The sequence below is a fragment of the Heloderma suspectum genome, chromosome 6, assembly GCF_057233095.1.
Source record: "Heloderma suspectum isolate Gila_16-S chromosome 6, 16-S_ref, whole genome shotgun sequence".
In the NCBI taxonomy this organism is placed as follows: Eukaryota; Metazoa; Chordata; class Lepidosauria; order Squamata; family Helodermatidae; genus Heloderma; species Heloderma suspectum.
The window spans coordinates 113,679,446-113,697,881 of NC_139463.1; the positions used below are offsets into that span (position 1 = coordinate 113,679,446).

The 18,436-nt window shown below is 47.4% G+C and overlaps 1 protein-coding gene across 6 annotated transcripts in view; it reads left to right on the forward strand.

The window, feature by feature from the left end:
* LOC146342597 (vomeronasal type-2 receptor 26-like) overlaps nt 1–15,536 on the forward strand; it is an 18,765-nt gene extending 3,229 nt beyond the window's left edge. Inside the window, exons 1-3 of one of the 6 annotated variants that reach the window (XM_084808610.1) lie at nt 5–804; nt 7,524–7,650; nt 14,523–15,536. In XM_084808610.1, the coding sequence (XP_084664736.1) occupies nt 784–804; nt 7,524–7,650; nt 14,523–15,424 (1,050 nt within the window). In that variant the 5' untranslated portion in view covers nt 5–783 and the 3' untranslated portion in view covers nt 15,425–15,536. Of the gene's footprint in view, nt 1–4; nt 805–2,962; nt 3,091–3,875; nt 3,914–7,523; nt 7,651–11,912; nt 12,019–14,522 lie in introns of those variants that run through there. The other 5 variants (XM_084808612.1, XM_084808611.1, XM_084808613.1 and 2 more) reach the window with 5 other exon arrangements.
* The last annotated feature ends 2,900 nt before the right edge of the window (nt 15,537–18,436 follow it).

Below are 18,436 nucleotides of genomic sequence, written 5' to 3' on the forward strand. Positions count from 1 at the left end.
CCCCGACCTCAGAAGAATTACCCACAGTGTTCCAGGGTGTGCAACCTCATCACCTCGCCTGATTGGGATGAAATCCTGAAGAAGTGGAAACTGAAAATGAAGACCCAGAAGATGAAGATGCAGAATGGAGTAAATATGAAGAATCAGCCCCCAGAGCACAGACTAGACCCCTCTTAGAGCAGGAAGTGCGCCAGAGGATGGTCTCAAAGCAGAATGAAGAGACTATGTTGACAATCTCTGTCAAGTAACCCTGTTTAGCTGCAAACTGTTCTAGAATTGCATAGAGCCTGTAGCTACTGACCATCAGCTATATGACTTTTGAAGAGTGTAACCATTAAGCTTTTGCTGTGGGATTCCCTGCAATGAAGCAATCTAACTGATTTGAGTGTACAGTGTTGGACTGCCTGAGCGTGTGCACTGAAGAGATCGAGAAAATGCTACTACCATGCTCCTGGAAGCTGCAATAAACTGTGTAAGCCGGGAGACTGAACCTGATTGAGTAGAAAAGAAGATATTGGAGTAGCTGTCCTTAAAAGACACAGGGATCTGTGTAGCTAGCTGGCTGACGTTGTCAGTGATGTTAAAATCTAAGACTGTTTTCCTGTTTGAGACCCCAGCGAGAAAAGCTGACCTGAGTCATTTGTCGCCTCTGATAAGGCAAAGATTTGACTGCCCTGTATCTCATCATGTCCTGTTTCGAATTTGGGATTTACAAATACAAATTGTGAAGCTTCACCCTCAAGTCCTGCAAATCACCCCACTGCTGCCTCCCAAAGAGGATTAATGGCTGCAGCAAGAATGCAAGTATGAAGTGACCCCCACTTCCCTGTTCAGCACTTTGTTGCTGTGTGCCAGGTTAAGGGAGAAGAAAAAGAGTGTATGTGTGTCATGTTGTGAGTCCCTGGCTAGCCTGTCTAGTGACTGAAAGCCCCAAAAGCTTACTCCTTGTTTAAGAAGTGTTTAAAAGCACAATTATTGTTCTGTTGTTAAGTATTATGAGAGTGAAAACAATGTCAAGGCCTAGTATCAGTAATGCAGTGAAGCCTTGCACGTTATAGCCAAGATTTGATTAAAAGTAGCCTAATAGAATTTAGGCCTATTCAGTTTTTAGAATGTTAGAGTCTGTGTGAGCTTATCTGTGTGTTCCCAGTGGGGGAGTCACTCAACTCCCTAGCCGCCGCTGGTCTAGCCTTGGCAGGCAGGGAGGCTGGAAGATATCTGAGAGAACCTGACAGAGGCAGGGTGAAATTTACAGAGGGGTTGCCCAGGTTGAAGCATCACGGCTAGAGAGCTGAGCCGTGCCATTCTGTTTAGACAGAAGCCTTGCTGAAAGGCTAAAGGCCCTTGTCTGTTGAGGGATCTGGAAGGGGTGCAGGGTCACACCTTCCCTTCAGCTGATGCAGAGGTGGGGAGCCTTTGCTAGAAACATCCTGTCTTCATTACCCAAAGCCTCCTCTGTTTAGATCCATCATCATTTGGACTTTTTAGAGACACTCTGCACTTTGGATTGTGAGAGACTTGTCATGGAAAGTATCGTGAGGCTTTTTATAGCCTTGAACTCTCATTGATGTGGATTGTGTGTCTGTGTGCTTGCAGTCAGCTCAGTGTACGGCAGGCTGACTTTGATCTATGACTTTTGGACTTCCCTCTTTCAGAACTCATGCAGTGTAGAGTTGCCGATGAGAAAGTGGTGGCCTAGACCTCTGTGCGTGTGTGAGCATGCCCTTCCTGTGATTTTGATGGGCCCAGCCAGAGGAGAAATATGATTGCTGGATCTGCTCCATCATGCCTCACCATGCAAGAAATGTTTTCCAGTCATGGTGTTAGATTTCAATGAAAGTTTGTTGTGCGTATTTTATGATTTGTTAAATACTATGTGATATTTGAAAACATTTTTACTGTCAGTTGCAACCCCGAATGACATTGAGTGTGGTTCCCAGTGGTTTGATGATAGTACCACCCAGGACAGGTCCTTCAGAGTTACACGGACAGAGAGAGAGAGACAAGGAAAGTGTGAAGAGAGAAGAAAAAGTGGTAGGCAAAGCAGAAGAAAGGAGAGAAAAAAGGCAAAGAGAAGAAGAGGGAGGAGGAAAGAGGCACAGAGAAAGAACATTAGTAGAGAAAAAGTGTGGCCATGGTTACCCCCAGGGTAAATTAGAAGCAGCTGATTGTGCCTGGAGCTTATTACCTGTGGATAGAGTAGCCACAATAATGTAAGAGTTCTTTAAGATGAGAAAATGTGACTAGAAGATGAAAAAGATCCTATCCCAAATGTGCGTCATTGGGACTAATGTAAGTAGGGGTGGACGAAAGTCACTTACCTGTCCTCGAAGCTTGTTCGCGGTTGGGGGGAGGTGCTTCGCTGCTCCCCCCGCAAAGTTCAGGCCGGGGGGGAGGCTTTCTGCCTCGCCCGGCCGAAATTCAGGCCGGGAAGGAGGCGCCTCACCTCGCCCGGCCGCGAACTCAAAAGGTTTTTGTTTTTTTTTTAAACGCCCCCGTGATAAGCTACGTGACGATTAACGTAGCCTATCACGCATAGATCTGCAAAGTCAGCTGTGATAGGCTACGTTAATCATCACGTAGCCTATCACGGGTGACTTTAAAAAAAAAAGCGCGTACGCTAATGGCGGCCCCCATAGGGAGCCGCCATTCGCGTTCCTTATTTGGTCGCTGTAGTCTACGTAAATCTTTATGTAGACTACGGTGAAAATAATGGCAACGCTATTTGCATTGCCCTTATTTTCACCGTAGTCTATGTAAATCTTTACGTAGACTACAGCGACCAAATCAGGAACGGGAATGGCGGCTCCCTATGGGGGCCACCATTATCCGTACGCGCTTTTTTTTTTTTTAAGTCACCCGTGATAGGCTACGTGACGATTTACGTAGCCTATCACGGCTGACTTTGCAGATCTAGCGGTGATAGGCTACGTTAATCGTCATGTAGCCTATCACGGGGGCGTTTTTTTTTTCTTTTATTGCAGTGGCAGCGGCGGCAGCCAGTCGAAAGACCGGCTGCCGCTCCTGCCCTGGACGAACACCCGCCGAACCGCCGGCCGGACCCGCCACCGGGAGGGACATTCAGCAAAGGTAAGTCCCATCCCGGGGGGGTGCGGGGGGTGGGGGTGTACGGAGAATTTCTCCCCAAAACTTGTTTGGGGGGCCAAACATGTTGGTGCTCGGCCCCCCGAAGTTTCGGGGAGAAATTCTCCGCCATCCCTAAATGTAAGGCAAAAAAGTTTAAGTAAGTGAATTTCTGTTGAGATCAAGGCAAACAGCCTAACTTGCAGAGAAGACAAGTGAAGGGCTGAAGTTAGTGCATGGCACAGAGAGTTTTATGTAGAAGATGGGGGACATAATAGCCCACCTCTGGGCTGTTACATACAAGCAAAATGAGAAAACACATCACCTAGAAGAGGAGTCCTTCTTCGAACCAATTTCAGACTGGTTTCTAGGGACGTCAGAGAAATCTGCTGAGGACTGGAGGCAGAACGGCACTCGGCTGCTTCTTGCCAGCCAGAGCCGTTCGCCTCCTCCCTGTCCCTGCCAATTGCCTTGTCTTAAAAAAAAAAAAAGAAGAAAGGCAATCAGGAGGATGTGCCTCTAGACTTATATGCAAATAGAGGCATGAATCTTGCGTATGTGTCCATAGGCTTATACGCAAGATTCATGGCTCTATTTTGCGTATAAGTCTATGCGATCAGAAGGATGTGCCCATAGACATATACGCAAAATAGAGCCATGAATCTTACGTATAAGCCTATGGACACATAGACTTATATGAAAGATTCATGACTCTATTTGTGTATAAGTCTATGGGCACATCCTCCCAATTGCCATTTTTTTTAAAAAAAGACATGGCAATCGTCAGGGACAGGAAGGAAGCGAATGGCTCTGGCTGGCAGGAGGGAAGGTAAGCACCTCCCAAGCCAGTCCCCCCCCACACACAGAATCCAAGTGGAGCAGAACCACTCTGGAGGATTCCGGGGGGGAGGAACAGATCACCTCCCCCCCCCCAGGATTCCCCACTGGAACAGACGGTGGGGAATCCGTATACCCCTACTGGTTTCAAGGAATTGGGGTGGTGGTGGAACTGAGTGGTTGCAATAACTCTGACTGCTATTAGCAGCTTTGTAGCTTTGTGTGCTTGCTAATGTGGCTATTGCATTTAAAGTATAAATTTAAGTCGATGTCAACCCCCTGGTGATCAAGTGGCAAGGCAGACTGTTATCAGCCTTTGATCATCTGAGGGTGGAATGTATTGGCCTCAGGAGTGTAGCCAAGTCATTTGTACTGTTAGAGGGGCCTAGAGATCCATAATGCTTGCTTAAGTTCATTATTGGTGCAATTCCTATGCTAGTAAGCCTCTGAGCATGTGCAGATGAGTCAAAAGGCCAAAAACAGCCTTCTTGGTGCATTCCTTGCTAATGATGAGGAGAGTCTTCTGATGTGCCTGGGAAGCACAGTCTGTCTACAGGTGGCTGTGCCTGAGAAACAGACACTTCTAACCTATGCCGAGAATGAACACTACGGGTGTGTGCTGCTGTTATGCTGCCTATTGCTAACATGTATGGTATAAGACCCATTGTACCCCATGGCTCTGGGTCCAGAGAAGCTGTCTGTAGGAATGTACAAAACCCCTACCTGGCTCTGCGCAGGGCAATCCATGGGGGGGGGAGGCGCTCCATCCCTCCCCCTGGAATCTTGCCCGGCCAGCTCCGCTCTGCGGCCAAGCCTTGGAGCCGCCGGCCAACTTCGGCCGCCCACAGCTAGACATCTGGCCGCTGAGCAGCCCTGCAGGGACACAAATGGTGGCTGTCGTAGCCACCATCATTTGCGTCCCTGTATTGAGCCATGATAGGCTACGTAAATATTTACGTAGCCTATCACGGCAGGGGGAAAAACCCCAGCGTACGCAAATGGCGGCTACTGCCATTTGCGTACGCTGGGGTTTTTTTAGGGATGTCAGAGAATTCCGCCATGGATCTCGGTGAGGCCGAATGCCAGTGCATTCAGCCCCCCGAACTCCGTGGCAGAATGGCCTGCCACCCCCCCCGCCCCCCGCGGATCCCCCCTGGGATGAGACTTACCTGGGGCGGATGTTCCGGATGGTGGCGGCTCCAGTGGTGGCTTCGACGGAGGTGGCAGTGGCTGATCTTCCAACCGGCTGCTGCTGCCACCATTTGCAGTCTGTTCCCCCCCCATTCGTGATAGTCTACGTAAAGACTTATGTAGCCTATCACGTCTGAGTTTTAAAAAAAAATGCGTATGCAAATGGCGGCGGCTACAGCTGCCGCCATTTGTGTTCCTTTTTTTTGGCCGTCTTAGTCTACGTAAATATTTACGTAATCTAAGACGGGGAAAATAAAGGGGAACACAAAAGCGCCCACTACGCTATTTGCGTTCACCCTTATTTTCACTGTCTTAGTCTACGTAAATATTTACGTAGACTAAGACGGCCAAAAATAAGGAATGCAAATGGCAGCGGTCGTAGCCTCCGCCATTTGTGTACGCGTTTTTGTTTTTTTTAAACCCAGACGTGATAGGCTATGTAAGTCTTTACATAGCCTATCACAGCTGAATACAGGGACACAAACAGCGGTGGCGGCTATGGCAGCCGCCATTTGCGTCCCTGCTAGCCAGCGGCTAGATGTCCGGCTGCTGGCGGAGCTGGCCGGTGGCTCCGTGGAATCCCTGCAAAGCGGAGCCAGTCGGCCAGGATTCTGGGGGGAGGCGCAGAGCGCCTCCGCCCCGGCGAGGATTCCAGGGGGAGGGACAAAGCACCTCCCCCCCCAGCGGAACCTGGCGGAGCCAGGTAAAGGGGGTTTCATACACCCCTAGTTTTTTTTCCCCCTGCCATGATAGGCTATTTAAGTATTTACATAGCCTATCACGGCAGGGGGAAAAAACCCCTAGCGTACTGGGGTTCCCCCCCCACACCATGATAGGCTACGTAAATACTTACGTAGCCTATCATGGCCTCTGCAGGGATGCAAATGTAATCCCTGCATTACCCGTGATAGGCTACGTAAGTATTTACGTAGCCTATCATGGCTACTGAGAGGAGGAAGCGAATGGCAGCCGCAGGATGGCCGCCATTCGCAAAGCAGCGTGGATGGGAGCAGGTAAGTGCTCCATTTCGCATGCCTTTCATGGGGTGGGGGCGGCGGGGACTTCATCCCGCGATGGATTTCGGGGGTCCGAATGCACTGGCATTCAGTCTCACCAAGATCCATCGCAGAATTCTCTGACATCCCTAGCTGTCTGATCCAACCATTGGGTATGCCTGTGTGCTGTAAGTTACTCAATAAAGTCTCCTTGTAAGCAAACCTTTGAGTCTGATTTATCACTATCTTGTCACTTCTAACATAAGAGTTCAATGCCCATGGCCAGGGCGACACACTCTCCTGTCTGGAAGCAAGTCCTACTTCACATACTACCCTCTCACTCTTCACTATTGCAAAGGTGTTTGGAGGGAGGAATTTGGGAAAGGTGGATGAGGGACCGGCATTGATGATTGCTTATCAGTAAGACAGGGCCACAATCCATTTTGAACTGGATCCATCTTAAAAGGAGACTGGAACCAGCTCAAAATTAGTGTTTTTGAGCAGTAGGAGTTCACATTTTGAGCTCCTCCTTTGGAAGCTTGTGACCACAGTAAACTTTACAACACTAAATTGGGAAACAAGGTTTAAGCATGCAAAAGTGACTGATTGCATCAAAGGTAAAGGGTGTGTGGGGTATCCTTTGAAACATAGTAAAGAATAAGGTATTGAAAAAAGCTTCAAGGTAATTATATATTTGACCAGGCCCTTTATTGTAAGGATTTTTGAACAGCCTATTGCATAAAATTGCTCAGTAGGTAGGGATGGCGGAGAATTTCTCCCCGAAACTTCGGGGGGCCGAGAGCCAATTTGCGTTGCCCTTATTTTCGCCATAGTCTACGTAAATCTTTACGTAGACTACAGCAACCAAATAAGGAACACGAATGGCGGCTCCCTATGGGGGCCGCCATTTGCGTACGCGTTTTTTTTTTAAAGTCACCCGTGATAGGTTACGTGACGATTAACGTAGCCTATCACGGCTGACTTTGCAGATCTAGCTGTGATAGGCTACGTTAATCGTCACGTAGCCTATCATGGGGGCGTTTTTTTTTTTAAAAAAAAAAACTTTTGAGTTCGCGGCCGGGCGAGGCGAGGCACCTCCTCCCCGGCCTGAATTTCGGCCGGGCGAGGCGGGAAGCCTCCCCCGCGGCCTGAATTTCGGCCGGGCGAGGCGGGAAGCCTCCCCCCCCGGCCTGAACTTCGCGGGGGGAGCAGCGAAGCGCCTCCCCCCCACCGCGAAAAACTTCGAGGACAGGTAAGTGAGTTTCGTCCACCCCTATCAGTAGGTACAATTACATTCAGATCCTCCATCATTATCCCATTTCTCAATAGGATATGAACCAGTCAGTGATATATCAACTCCTGAACCATATTTTCTGGATGTAAAGAAAGTCTCCTCTTTCTTTCATTTATGGACAGGCACATCCACTTTCGGTGTGTAATGACAACTGCCATCCAGGTTATAGTAAAAGAAAGAAGGAAGGGGAGCCATTTTGCTGCTATGACTGCATTTCATGTCCAGAAGGGAAAATTTCAAACCAAAACAGTAAGAGATGGCATATCATACTGTTTATCATCAATATTAGTTGTATTCCAGTTTGTGTTGTATGATAAGAAATGATAAACACAGGAATGCTCTAACTGTGTGGAAGATAAAGAAGGTGCAGTTAACAGTGTTGTCTAGAAATGTGAGTGTTTGGAATGTAATTCATTTTACATTGGTAAAACTCAAAGACCCCTCCTAAAAATTTATATATTTAAACAGCACTTGGCTGTTATTCAGCATAATGAAACACATGCTAGACCCTTGGTCCCTTCATCTGAAAGAAAAACATGCAGCAGAACAAGATTCGTGAAGATCTCAGTCCTAGCAATTGAACAGAGCCTCCAAGGGAGAAAGATGGAGGAGGCAATGTTGATCCATCAGCCAAGACCGGATATTGATGTAAAGAATGAGATGATGAAACAAGCCATGATGCTTCTTCATGTGGCTTGATTGGCTGTTGAATGTAGCTGCTGGGTGTTAATCTTTCTTTCCCCCACTGAGGTTCAGCCTGTTCCTGGTTGGTTCTGGCTCAGTTTATAAGTGATATTGTAGCATACTCTTATTCATGCCTGAGGCTGGTGTTCTACGCTGAAATGGTTTACATTTTAAAATCTGTCTATCTATACATTTATAAACTGGATGCACTATCATTGGTGGCTTGTTTTGTTTTGTAATGCAGTGTTACCTGCATCATATAGCCTACATTTCTATTAGGGCTGTGCACCACTTTAGTCCGAAGCCAGAATAACGAGGTGAAGCAGGCTGATTTCAAGGTGCCTCGGCGTGTTACAAGGCAGATCAGAATAGCAGCAAGGTGCCCCAAAGTGAAGTCGCTCAGTCATTTGGAGCTCTTATGATGCCTTCTGAGCAGCCCAGACAGCCTGGCACCAAATGTATCAACTTTCGAGAGATAAGGGAGGAGAAGGGGGGGAGTGAGCTTTAGAAAATCATAACTCTAGTTGCCAAATTAGGGCTGAACCTAACCCAGCAGTCTCCAAACAGTGAGCGTGGGGGAGAAGGGGAGGGAATACCAGAGTGGAGAGGTCATCCTGCTTGCTTCCTTTCCTTTCATTGTGTGAGAGGGTGCACGCTGGTTAGGTGGTGGTTTTGTTGTTAGTAGGGATGTACGAAAGGTACTTACCTTTCGCGGATTATGTTGATGGTGGGGGGGGAGGTGCTCCGTCTCTCCCCCCAGAATCCTGGAGGGGGGGAGGCGCTCCGTTCCTCCCGCCCTGGAATCCTGGCTGGCCAGCTGTGCTCCGCAGTGATTCTGCGGAGCCGCCGGCCGGCTCTGCCAGCAGCCGGACATCCGGCCACTGGCTAGCAGGGACGCAAATGGTGGTGGCTGTAGCCGCCACCATTTGCGTCCCTGCAGTCAGCCGTGATAGGCTATGTAAATGTTTATGTAGCCTTTCACGGCTGACATAAAAAAACAAACAAACGCGCATATGCAAATGGCGGCAGCTACAGCTGCCGCCATTTGCGTTCCTTATTTTGGCACGTCTTAGTCTAAGTCAAGATTTACACAGACTAAGACGGCGAAAATAAGGGGAATGCAAATAGCGTAGCAGACGCTACACTATTTGCGTTCTCCTTATTTTCACCGTCTTAGTCTACGTAAATCTTGACGTAGACTAAGACATGCCAAAATAAGGAACGCAAATGGTGGCGGCTGTGGCTGCCACCATTTGCGTACGCACATTGTTGGTTTTTTTTTTTTTAAGTCAGCCATGATAGGCTACGTAAACATTTATGTAGCCTATCACAGGTTTTTTTTTAAACTTAGCCGTGATAGGCTACGTAAATCTTTACGTAGCCTATCAGGTTTGTTTTTTTTTTAACTGGAAATGGCGGCGGCGGCAGCCAGTCGGAAGACCAGCCGCCGCCGCCGAACCGCTGCCGCAGCTGCAGCTGGAGCCGCCGCCGCCAGGAAGATCCACCCTAGGTAAGTCTCGACCCGGGAGGGCGGGGGGCAGACCGTTCCGCCACCGATTTCGGGGGGACGAATGTGCTGGCATTTGGCCTCCCCGAGATCCGTGGCGGAATTCTCTGACATCCCTAGTTGTTAGAGAGTGACTGGAGAGAGATCCTGTGTGTGCAGCTTTTTGTGTCTTTCCTTATTCCCAATCAAGTATTCTCTTTCATTCCTTTGTAGATTCTTTATTTCAAAAACAAACAAATGTGTAGTATTGAGTTTGAGTTTTCTCCCTGTTCTTTGTTTCACCTCAGTCTGTGCAGTTCTGTTTGCTCATTGTGTGAGAGATCATTCTGGAGGGCTCTGTCTGAAGTTATTTGGCTAGAGAGGTGTGTGTGTGTGTATGTGTGCGTGTGTGGTTGTCTCAACTGAACTATTCTGTTTCTTTAAAAAACAAATATTTAGTCCTTACTTTCAGCTTCCGCCCTAGCTCTCTCCCCCACACCACTCTTCCGAATTAGGTCTTACCTTTCATTCTCGTTTGTTCATTTTAAAAAATCAGAAAATTTCACTTTGTTGCTTAGCTTCCCCCCCTTTTTTCAACTATCTCTCAACCATTAATTTGCCTTTACTTTGACTCTCTCTCTCTCTCTCTCTCTCTCTCTCTCTCTCTCTATATATATATATATATATGTATGTATGTATGTATACATGTGTGCATGAGAGAGAGAGAGAGAGAGAGAGAGAGACTTTTTGTCCCTTTCTTGCCTCCCCTCCCCTCTTCTCAAGTCCTGTATTCCTGTATTTCTGATTTCTTTTCCCCCACAAAAAAATTAAAAAAATAAAACCTCTTTTCTCTTCTGTTAGGATTATACTTAGTCTCCTCCCGCACCACCCTTTGCTTGTAGTTTAGTGTTTCCTTTTCTTTTCCTTGTGTGTGTGTGTGTGTGTGTGCTTGTGCTGTCTGGACAAGCACATAGTGTGTGTTAAAGCACTACGCAGTCCACATTTGCAAAAACAATGGGCAAAGCAGTACATATGTCAACAGCTATTATTTAAATTATATAATACTACACTGTGTGGCAAAGCAAGCAAGCCCAATATGAGGTATCTTCGGGGTGTCGTTCGCAGGGGCAGAGGTGGGTGAGGTGCTGCTGGGAGTAGCAGCAGTGTAGGCAAGCTGGTTTCCCCCTAGTCTGGATAGTGTGTCCCAGCAGGCAGGCAGCAGGGGCAAGCAGAAGGCTGGTAGTGCCAGAACTCCTGCAAGCTCTCTGTCTATCACCCTGAAGAGACCTAGGCAGGCCACGATGGAGGAGGTGGGGAAGGGGAAGTATGGGTCACCAAGGGAGAGGTTCCCATAGTTCAACTTGATGTGCCCTCCTGACAGGGTTGCTTGCTGTGCCTTGCTGCCTCTGTCAGGCAAGACAACTGAGAGCCTGAGGTCCTGACTGTGATTCTGAATAGGAAAGTACTAGGCGAAAGGGGTTGTTTGCACTTCAAAGAAACCTACAGCAGAGATTAGGGATAGTGACCTCCTCTGCTTCAAAACTTAACTTCTCTGGTTATTATCCCTTCTGAATTTGGTTTGAGTTTCTGAGAGAAGCACATTTTACCTGCACCTAGCACAAAAACTCCTGGGCCAAACTATATGAAATTTGGCAGGTCAGATCTAGGGATGTACGAAATGGACTTACCTTGTCCCGCAGCTTTTTTCACGGTGGGGGGGAGGCGCTTCGCTTCTCCCTCCAAAGTTCAGGCGAGGGGGGGGGAGGTGTCCCGCCTCGCCTGGCCGAAATTCAGGCCGGGGAGAAGCGCCCCATCACCCCGGCCGCGAAAGAAAAAGTGGAAAAAAAAAACGTGATAGGCTATGTAACGATTAACGTAGCCTATCATGGCTAGATTTCCAAAGTCAGCCATGATAGGCTACGTTAATCGTCACGTAGCCTATCACGGGTGACTTTGAAGGGAAAAAAAAAAGCGCGTACGCAAATGGCGGCGGCCCATGGGCGCCGCCATTTGCGTTCCTTATTTTGGCACGTCTAGTCTACGTAAAGATTTACATAGACTACGGCGAAAATAAGGGAACGCTATTTGTGTTGCCCTTATTTTCGCTGTAGTCTACGTAAATCTTTACGTAGACTAGACATGCCAAAATAAGGAACGCAAATGGCGGCGCCCATGGGCTGCCGCCATTTGTGTATGCGCATTTTTTTTTCCAAAGTCACCCGTGATAGGCTATGTGATGATTTACGTAGCCTATCACGGCTGACTTTGGAAATCTAGCCATGATAGGCTACGTAAATCATCACGTAGCCTATCACGGGTGTGTGTGTGTGTTTTTACTTTTTTATTTTGTAATGGCGGCAGCGGCAGCCGGTCGGGAGACCAGCCGCCACCCCCGCCCCCGCCGAACCGCTGCCAGGACCCGCCACTGAGAGGGACATTCGCTGAAGGTAAGTCCCATCCCGGGGGGGGGGCGGGGGGCCAGCGGAGAATTTCCCCAACACTTTCAGGGGGCCGAATGCCTCGGCGCTTGGCCTCCCGAAGATTCGTGGAGAAATTCTCCACCATCCAGGGGGGCTGAGAGTTCCCCAAATTTCATGCACTTCTGTGCAACCAGTGAAAAATTGTAGCTCTTTGCTCTGAGAGTTTTTGTTGAAAAATTCAAATGTCACCTGTGCCTATCACAAAAGTACTGTGGCAGACTGTCTGAAATTTGGCAGATGGGTCCCCTCCAGGAGGGCTGAGAGTTTTCCAGATTTCATGTATGTATCATAAAAATTGAAAACATTATGGCCATTTGTGTTTCCCTATGCAAGTCAATGGGAAAATGTCAAAAACAAGTGATCCAGATGTCCACATCATGCTTCAGATTTGGATCCCTCAAAGTGGATGGGGTCTGAATCAGTCTGAACTGAAGTGGGGCCACTTCAGATTGTCTGAATCAGCATCTGAAGTGAAGTGGGGGGTCCATGCACAGGAATAATTTCTATTTATTCCAGTCTGTCCACTTCATCCCCCTGCCACGCCCCCCTCCCCAAGTCAGTGAACTAGGGCAGAAGGGTCACAACATTATTGATTAATGCTAACTTAGGATCTCCAAAGGGGATAAAATAGAGAAAAGTCTGGGCATCTATTTGCTAAGTAGGGCTGCTGGGTAGACATGAGCACCTACCCACTGGGAAATGTTATCCTGGCTCTAGACAGGTGGGCCAAAGTCAGCCTGCAGGAGTTCCCTCTCTAGCCCATGGAGCCTCCTTGGATTCTTCCTTGGTGTTGGGCTTAGCCTCCAAGCTAAGACATCTGGAGGAATTCCCCACTGTCGTCTCAAATCACAGCAGAGGGGAAGGAGTGGCCTGACCTGATTCAATGTCCACATTACCTGTCGACCAAAAACAGAGGAAAAGGTTCCTGAGTGTTAAGGCAGAAAGGCCTGGGTGGAAAAACTCCGTGGCCAGTCGGGGATGCCCAAACCATTCCTACTCAGCCCCCAAACAGATGACTGGCTAATCTCTTACCAGTGGAGGCTGGTGGCTCTGAATTCAGTGGGGCTGTGATTCCATTCTAGGTTTCAGTCAAAATCAGCCAGAACTCTAGAGAGGTATCCAAGATACTGAACTAATTTTGGGGATAGGGTTGAGCAACTTGGATAGCTGCTTTAGAGTTCCAGCTGGTTCTGACTAAAACCCAGAATGGATTCACAGCCCCAAGCTTCCACTGTCCTTTACTGAAGCACAAGTAGGATGGAAGGGCTGCCATGCCATTGAAAGGAGGCCTTGGCTGAGGCTTAGCTGCCCTATAAGGGGCTAGTTATCTCTCTCCCCATTGACCGGCCCCTATTCCATTCCATGGTGGTTTCCCCCTTCATCTTCCTTCCAAAGGGGGAAGGACAAAATCACCCTGGCCTGAATGAATATGTTTAGTCATTGAATTTTCTAATTGTTTACTGAAGTGATGATGCTAATGCGGCTGAGGGACATTACATAGAATTTGATATGATGACTGATGCGCGTGCCATTGCGAATAGCACACCACTTAACTGCCATCATCATCATGCTACCATATTCAAATATGGAGTAACTGACACTGAAAACTCCCTGGTTATGATTTCTAAGAAGATAGGACTAGGGATGTCCGTTGCTGGAAAATCCAGCCCTTTGGGGCCTCCCTGGATTTCTGCAGCAACCCCAACTTGGTTTGTATTTGCAAGCCAAGCCAGGGGCTTGTTTCTGAAATCCAGGTAGGTTTCTTCTGTGTGTGTATGGTGTGTGTGTGTGTGTATGTGTGTGTGCACGCGTGCAAGCGTAAAAAGCGATTTCAGCCGTAATTTGCAAAAAATTATGGAAATTAGAGCTGAAATTTGTGCAAAGTGATCCAAAGTCCGGGGTGGGGGGTGACAAAAGCTCAGTGAGTTCCATCTCTGGACAGATTCCTCTGACATCCCTAGGCAGAGCAAGTTAAGTGAAGCATTGAATTGCTTTGCTGACTTAGTTTCTCCATAACCATCTCCAAGAACATCTTCTTGCAAACATAAAAGCATGAGCAGACTGCAAATGGGAATTTCAAACACTGACTAAACAGCTTTCATTTAGGGGTTTGAAATATTGTCTTGATTATATACAATCTGGTATGATGAGTGATTTGTTTATGGCATTATTTATAGCAACTCAATTTTAATAAAAAAAAAATGTGCATATTGAAAGATAGAGTCAGTGATACTGATAATACCCAGGTTGTGATTTCCAAGGACATTGGGGAACAGAATTGATGGGTTGAGATTGCCTTTCTCCTTGACCATCCGTGAGCACTTCTTGCAAACAGAATGGCATGAGAAGATCTCAAACATGTCTTTCAGGCTTTGACCTGGAGCCTTCATTCAGGGGGTTGAAATATTACCTTGATTTCCACAATTCATTTTGCATAAGCATGTCATGTATCAATGTGTTTGTTTTTTCAGACATGAATGACTGCTTTCAATGTCCAGAAGATCATTATCCAAACAATGATCAGGATTTATGCCTTCCAAAAGATCTAACCTTCTTGTCTTTTGAAGAATCTCTTGGAACCGGTTTGGCCATTTCTGCTGTGACCTTTTTTTGTGTCACAGCTTTAGTGCTTCGGATCTTCATTAAGCACCAGGACACTCCAATTGTTAAAGCCAACAACCGGAACCTCACCTACACCCTCCTTGCCTCCCTCCTGCTCTCTTTCCTGTGCGCTTTGCTCTTCATTGGCCGGCCTCAGAAGATGACCTGTCTCCTTCGCCAAACTGCTTTTGGGATCATCTTCTCAATGGCTGTTTCTTCTGTGTTGGCCAAGACCATCATCGTAGTTCTAGCTTTCCTGGCCACCAAGCCTGGGTCCAGCATGAGGAAATGGGTGGGGAAAAGACTGGCCATCTCCATTGTTCTTTCCTGTTCCTGTATTCAAGCTGCTATTTGTACTGTGTGGCTGACAACCTCTCCCCCATTTCTGGATTTTGACATGCATTCAATGGCTGAAGAAGTTATACTGGAATGCAATGAAGGGTCAGTCGCCATGTTTTATTCTGTCCTGGGCTTTATGGGCTGCTTGTCCATTGGCAGCTTCATTGTGGCTTTCCTAGCCAGGAAGTTACCCGACAGTTTCAATGAAGCCAAGTTTATCACCTTCAGCATGTTGGTCTTCTGCAGTGTTTGGTTGTCCTTTGTTCCAACCTACTTGAGCACCAAAGGAAAATACATGGTAGCTGTGGAGGTCTTCTCCATCTTGGCTTCGAGTGCTGGGTTACTGGGCTTTATATTCTTCCCCAAGTGCTATATCATTGCTCTGAGGCCAGATATGAATAAAAAGGAGCAGCTGATAAAGAAAAGAAAATGAAAACTGTCTCCTGCCGAACTGTTTGCATGTGCTATAATTGTGTTGATTTTTCCTGTTTGTGGTGCCTGGGCTTTGTCTTGGGGAAATTAAAGCTGTTGCACTATGCTAAACTACATGATGGTTATTGTGATATTCCCCATCTTGTTTGTTACAAGGTTGCACCAGAAATGTATATAAAAAACGGTACCCCCATCCAACGGAGCAGCTTGTATGCCAATAAGGCCTGCTTGATTAAAAACAATTGTGCCTGCTGGTGGAAGGACAGCAGAGAGTGAGTTAATCTAGCCACCCTAGTTAGACAGTTCCACAGTCTGAGAACCGCCACCAAGAAGGCCCTGGCCTTCTCTGAATCATAGAATCATGGAATCATAGAATAGTAGGGTTGGAAGGGGCCTATAAGACCATCGGGTCCAATCCCCTGCTCAATGCAGGAATCCAAGTCAGAGCATCCCTGACAGATGCCTCCAGTGTGGGAGAGCCCACCACCTCCCTAGGGAATTGGTTCCATTGTCGTATTGCTGTAACAGTCAGAAAGTTTTTCCTGATGTTCAGCTGGAATTTGGCTTCCTGTAACTTGAGCCCATTATTCTGTGTCCTGCATTCTGGGATGATCGAGAGGAGATCCTGGCCTTCCTCTCTATGACAACCTTCAATACAGCCAACAAGATGGCTGTACTGAAACAAAGTCCTCTCCCAAAGGTGTGATATCTGGGCAGGCTCATATGGGAGAAGAAGGCAATCTTTCAAGTAGCCTTGTTCTACATAGGGATGTTGGATAAATCCATTTGGGAGGGTGGAGTTCAATGTGTTTTCCTAGGATCAGCCTCCTGGACTTTGTTTTGGCCAGTACTTTGGCCAAGAATGGAATATTGGAGACTAGGTGGAAATTATCCAATATGGTGGGGTTCAGGGATAGGTTTTCGTTTGTTTGTTTGTTTGTTTGTTTGTTTTAGCAAAGCCCTTACCACCACCTCTTGTAGGCAAAATGGAATCACATCTTGCTATATAGCAGAATTCACCGCTACACTTACCCACTCAGTGAATCTCTTCCTGGCCAGGAAGTGCAAAGTTCCAGCACACATATGGTATGCCTCACCTCTCCAAGGATCCTGTCCACATCCTTGGGCTGTACAACTTTAAAAGTATCCATTACAGCTGGACAAGCAAGGGCCAAAGTTACATCCACCTGTCCTTTATCATCTATGGCATCCAAGGTGTGGATATGATCAATTTTATCTGCAAAATGCAGTGCAAATTAGTCACAGTGAGATATTGAGTGATTTATCTCTTCGTCTTGTGGGCCAGAGTGTAATATTACCACCTGAAACAGCTCCATTAGGCAACTCTGTGTACACAAAATGGCAGCAGCAAAGAACAGGTTTGTTTGTTTGTTTTGCCACCCTCAATGCCATGGAGTAGGCTTTCAAATTAACTCAGATTAACTCTAAATATCAGACTCATTTCAAGTTTTCTGCCAATCTTGCTGTAGTTGATTCCCCAATAATTTTCTTGCTCACAACTCCCTGGAAAACCATGGAGTGCCTTTGGCTCCATTGCATAGGAGAGGATGTTTAGGATGACCTTGTTAATTGTTGTTGTTGTTGTTTATTCGATCAGTCACTTCCAACTCTTCATGACTTCATGGACCAGCCCATGCCAGAGCTTCCTGTCAGCCGTCGCCACCCCCAGCTCCCCTAAAGTTGAGTACGTCACCTCCAGAATATCATCCATCCATCTTGCCCTTGGTTGGCCCCTCTTCCTTTTGCCTTCCACTTTCTCTAGCATCAGCATCTTCTCCAGGGTGTCCTGTCTTCTCATTATGTGGCCAAAGTACTTCAATTTTGCCTTTGATATCATTCCCTAAGTGAGCAGTCTGGCTTTATTTCCTGGAGTATGGACTGGTTTGATCTTCTTGCAGTCCAAGGCACTCTCAGAATTTTCTTCCAAAAGGAAAGGTTCCTCCTGTGCAAGCACCGGGTCATTACAGACTCCTAGAGGGATGCCGCTTTCGCTGGCATTTTCATGGCAGACTATAGTGGGGTGGTTTGCCATTGCCTTCCCCAGTCGTGACTACCTTTCCCCCCAGCAAGCTGGGTACTAATTTTACCAACCTCGGAAGGATGGAAGACTGAGTCAACCTGAGCCAGCTGCCTGGGACCCAGCTTCCACTGGGATTGAACTCAGATCGTGGGGAAAGTTTCGGTTGCAATACTGCTGCCTATTACTCCAGCCCATTTCCCATTCCAGAGGTCAACTGGTGTTTTGATAGAATCACCTTCATTTGTCAACCTCCGAGATCTCCATAAAAGGAAAATGCTAGCCAGGAGAGAGGGGGAAGGAGATCAAATATAGTGACTGACAGGTCTAGCAGACTTTGGGGTAGGATATGGTTTGTTTTTGGATTCTGTTTTTTTTCCCCATTTCCTTTTTTTAATGCAATGCTTATTAATCCTTTTTTTTCTGTCTTGTTGCTGTAAGTATCTTAAGTACAGGCCTGGATATTTTGAATATGCAGTGGTGGTGATGCTGTTTGTATATGGGTTGTTTTGTGGAGGTGGAATGCTTTAGAAACGTAAGAGAAGGAGCACTGGGTTGTCTTCAAATGTATATAGTGTGCTGATTCTATATGGCTTAGGTATGGCAGAGAATTCCGCCACGGATTCCAGTGAGGCTGGATTTTGTAGAATCCAGCCCCCCAGAATCCATGGCGGAATGGCCTCCTGCCCTCCGCCCCCTCCCCTCGGAATCCCTCGGGATGGAACTTACCTGGGGCAGATGCGGCGGATGCTGCGGCGGCGGTTCCAGCGGCAGCGGCTCCGGCGGCAGCTGGTCTCCTGGCCGGCCGCGGCCAGGCTGCTGCAGCCACCATTGCTGTCCTTGCAGCTGTGATAGGCTACGTAAGAATTTACGTAGCCTATCACAGCTACCCCCCCAAAAAAAACCCAGCATACGCAAATGGCGGCTATGGCGGCCGCCATTTGCATTCCCTATTTTTCGCCATTCTAGCCTATG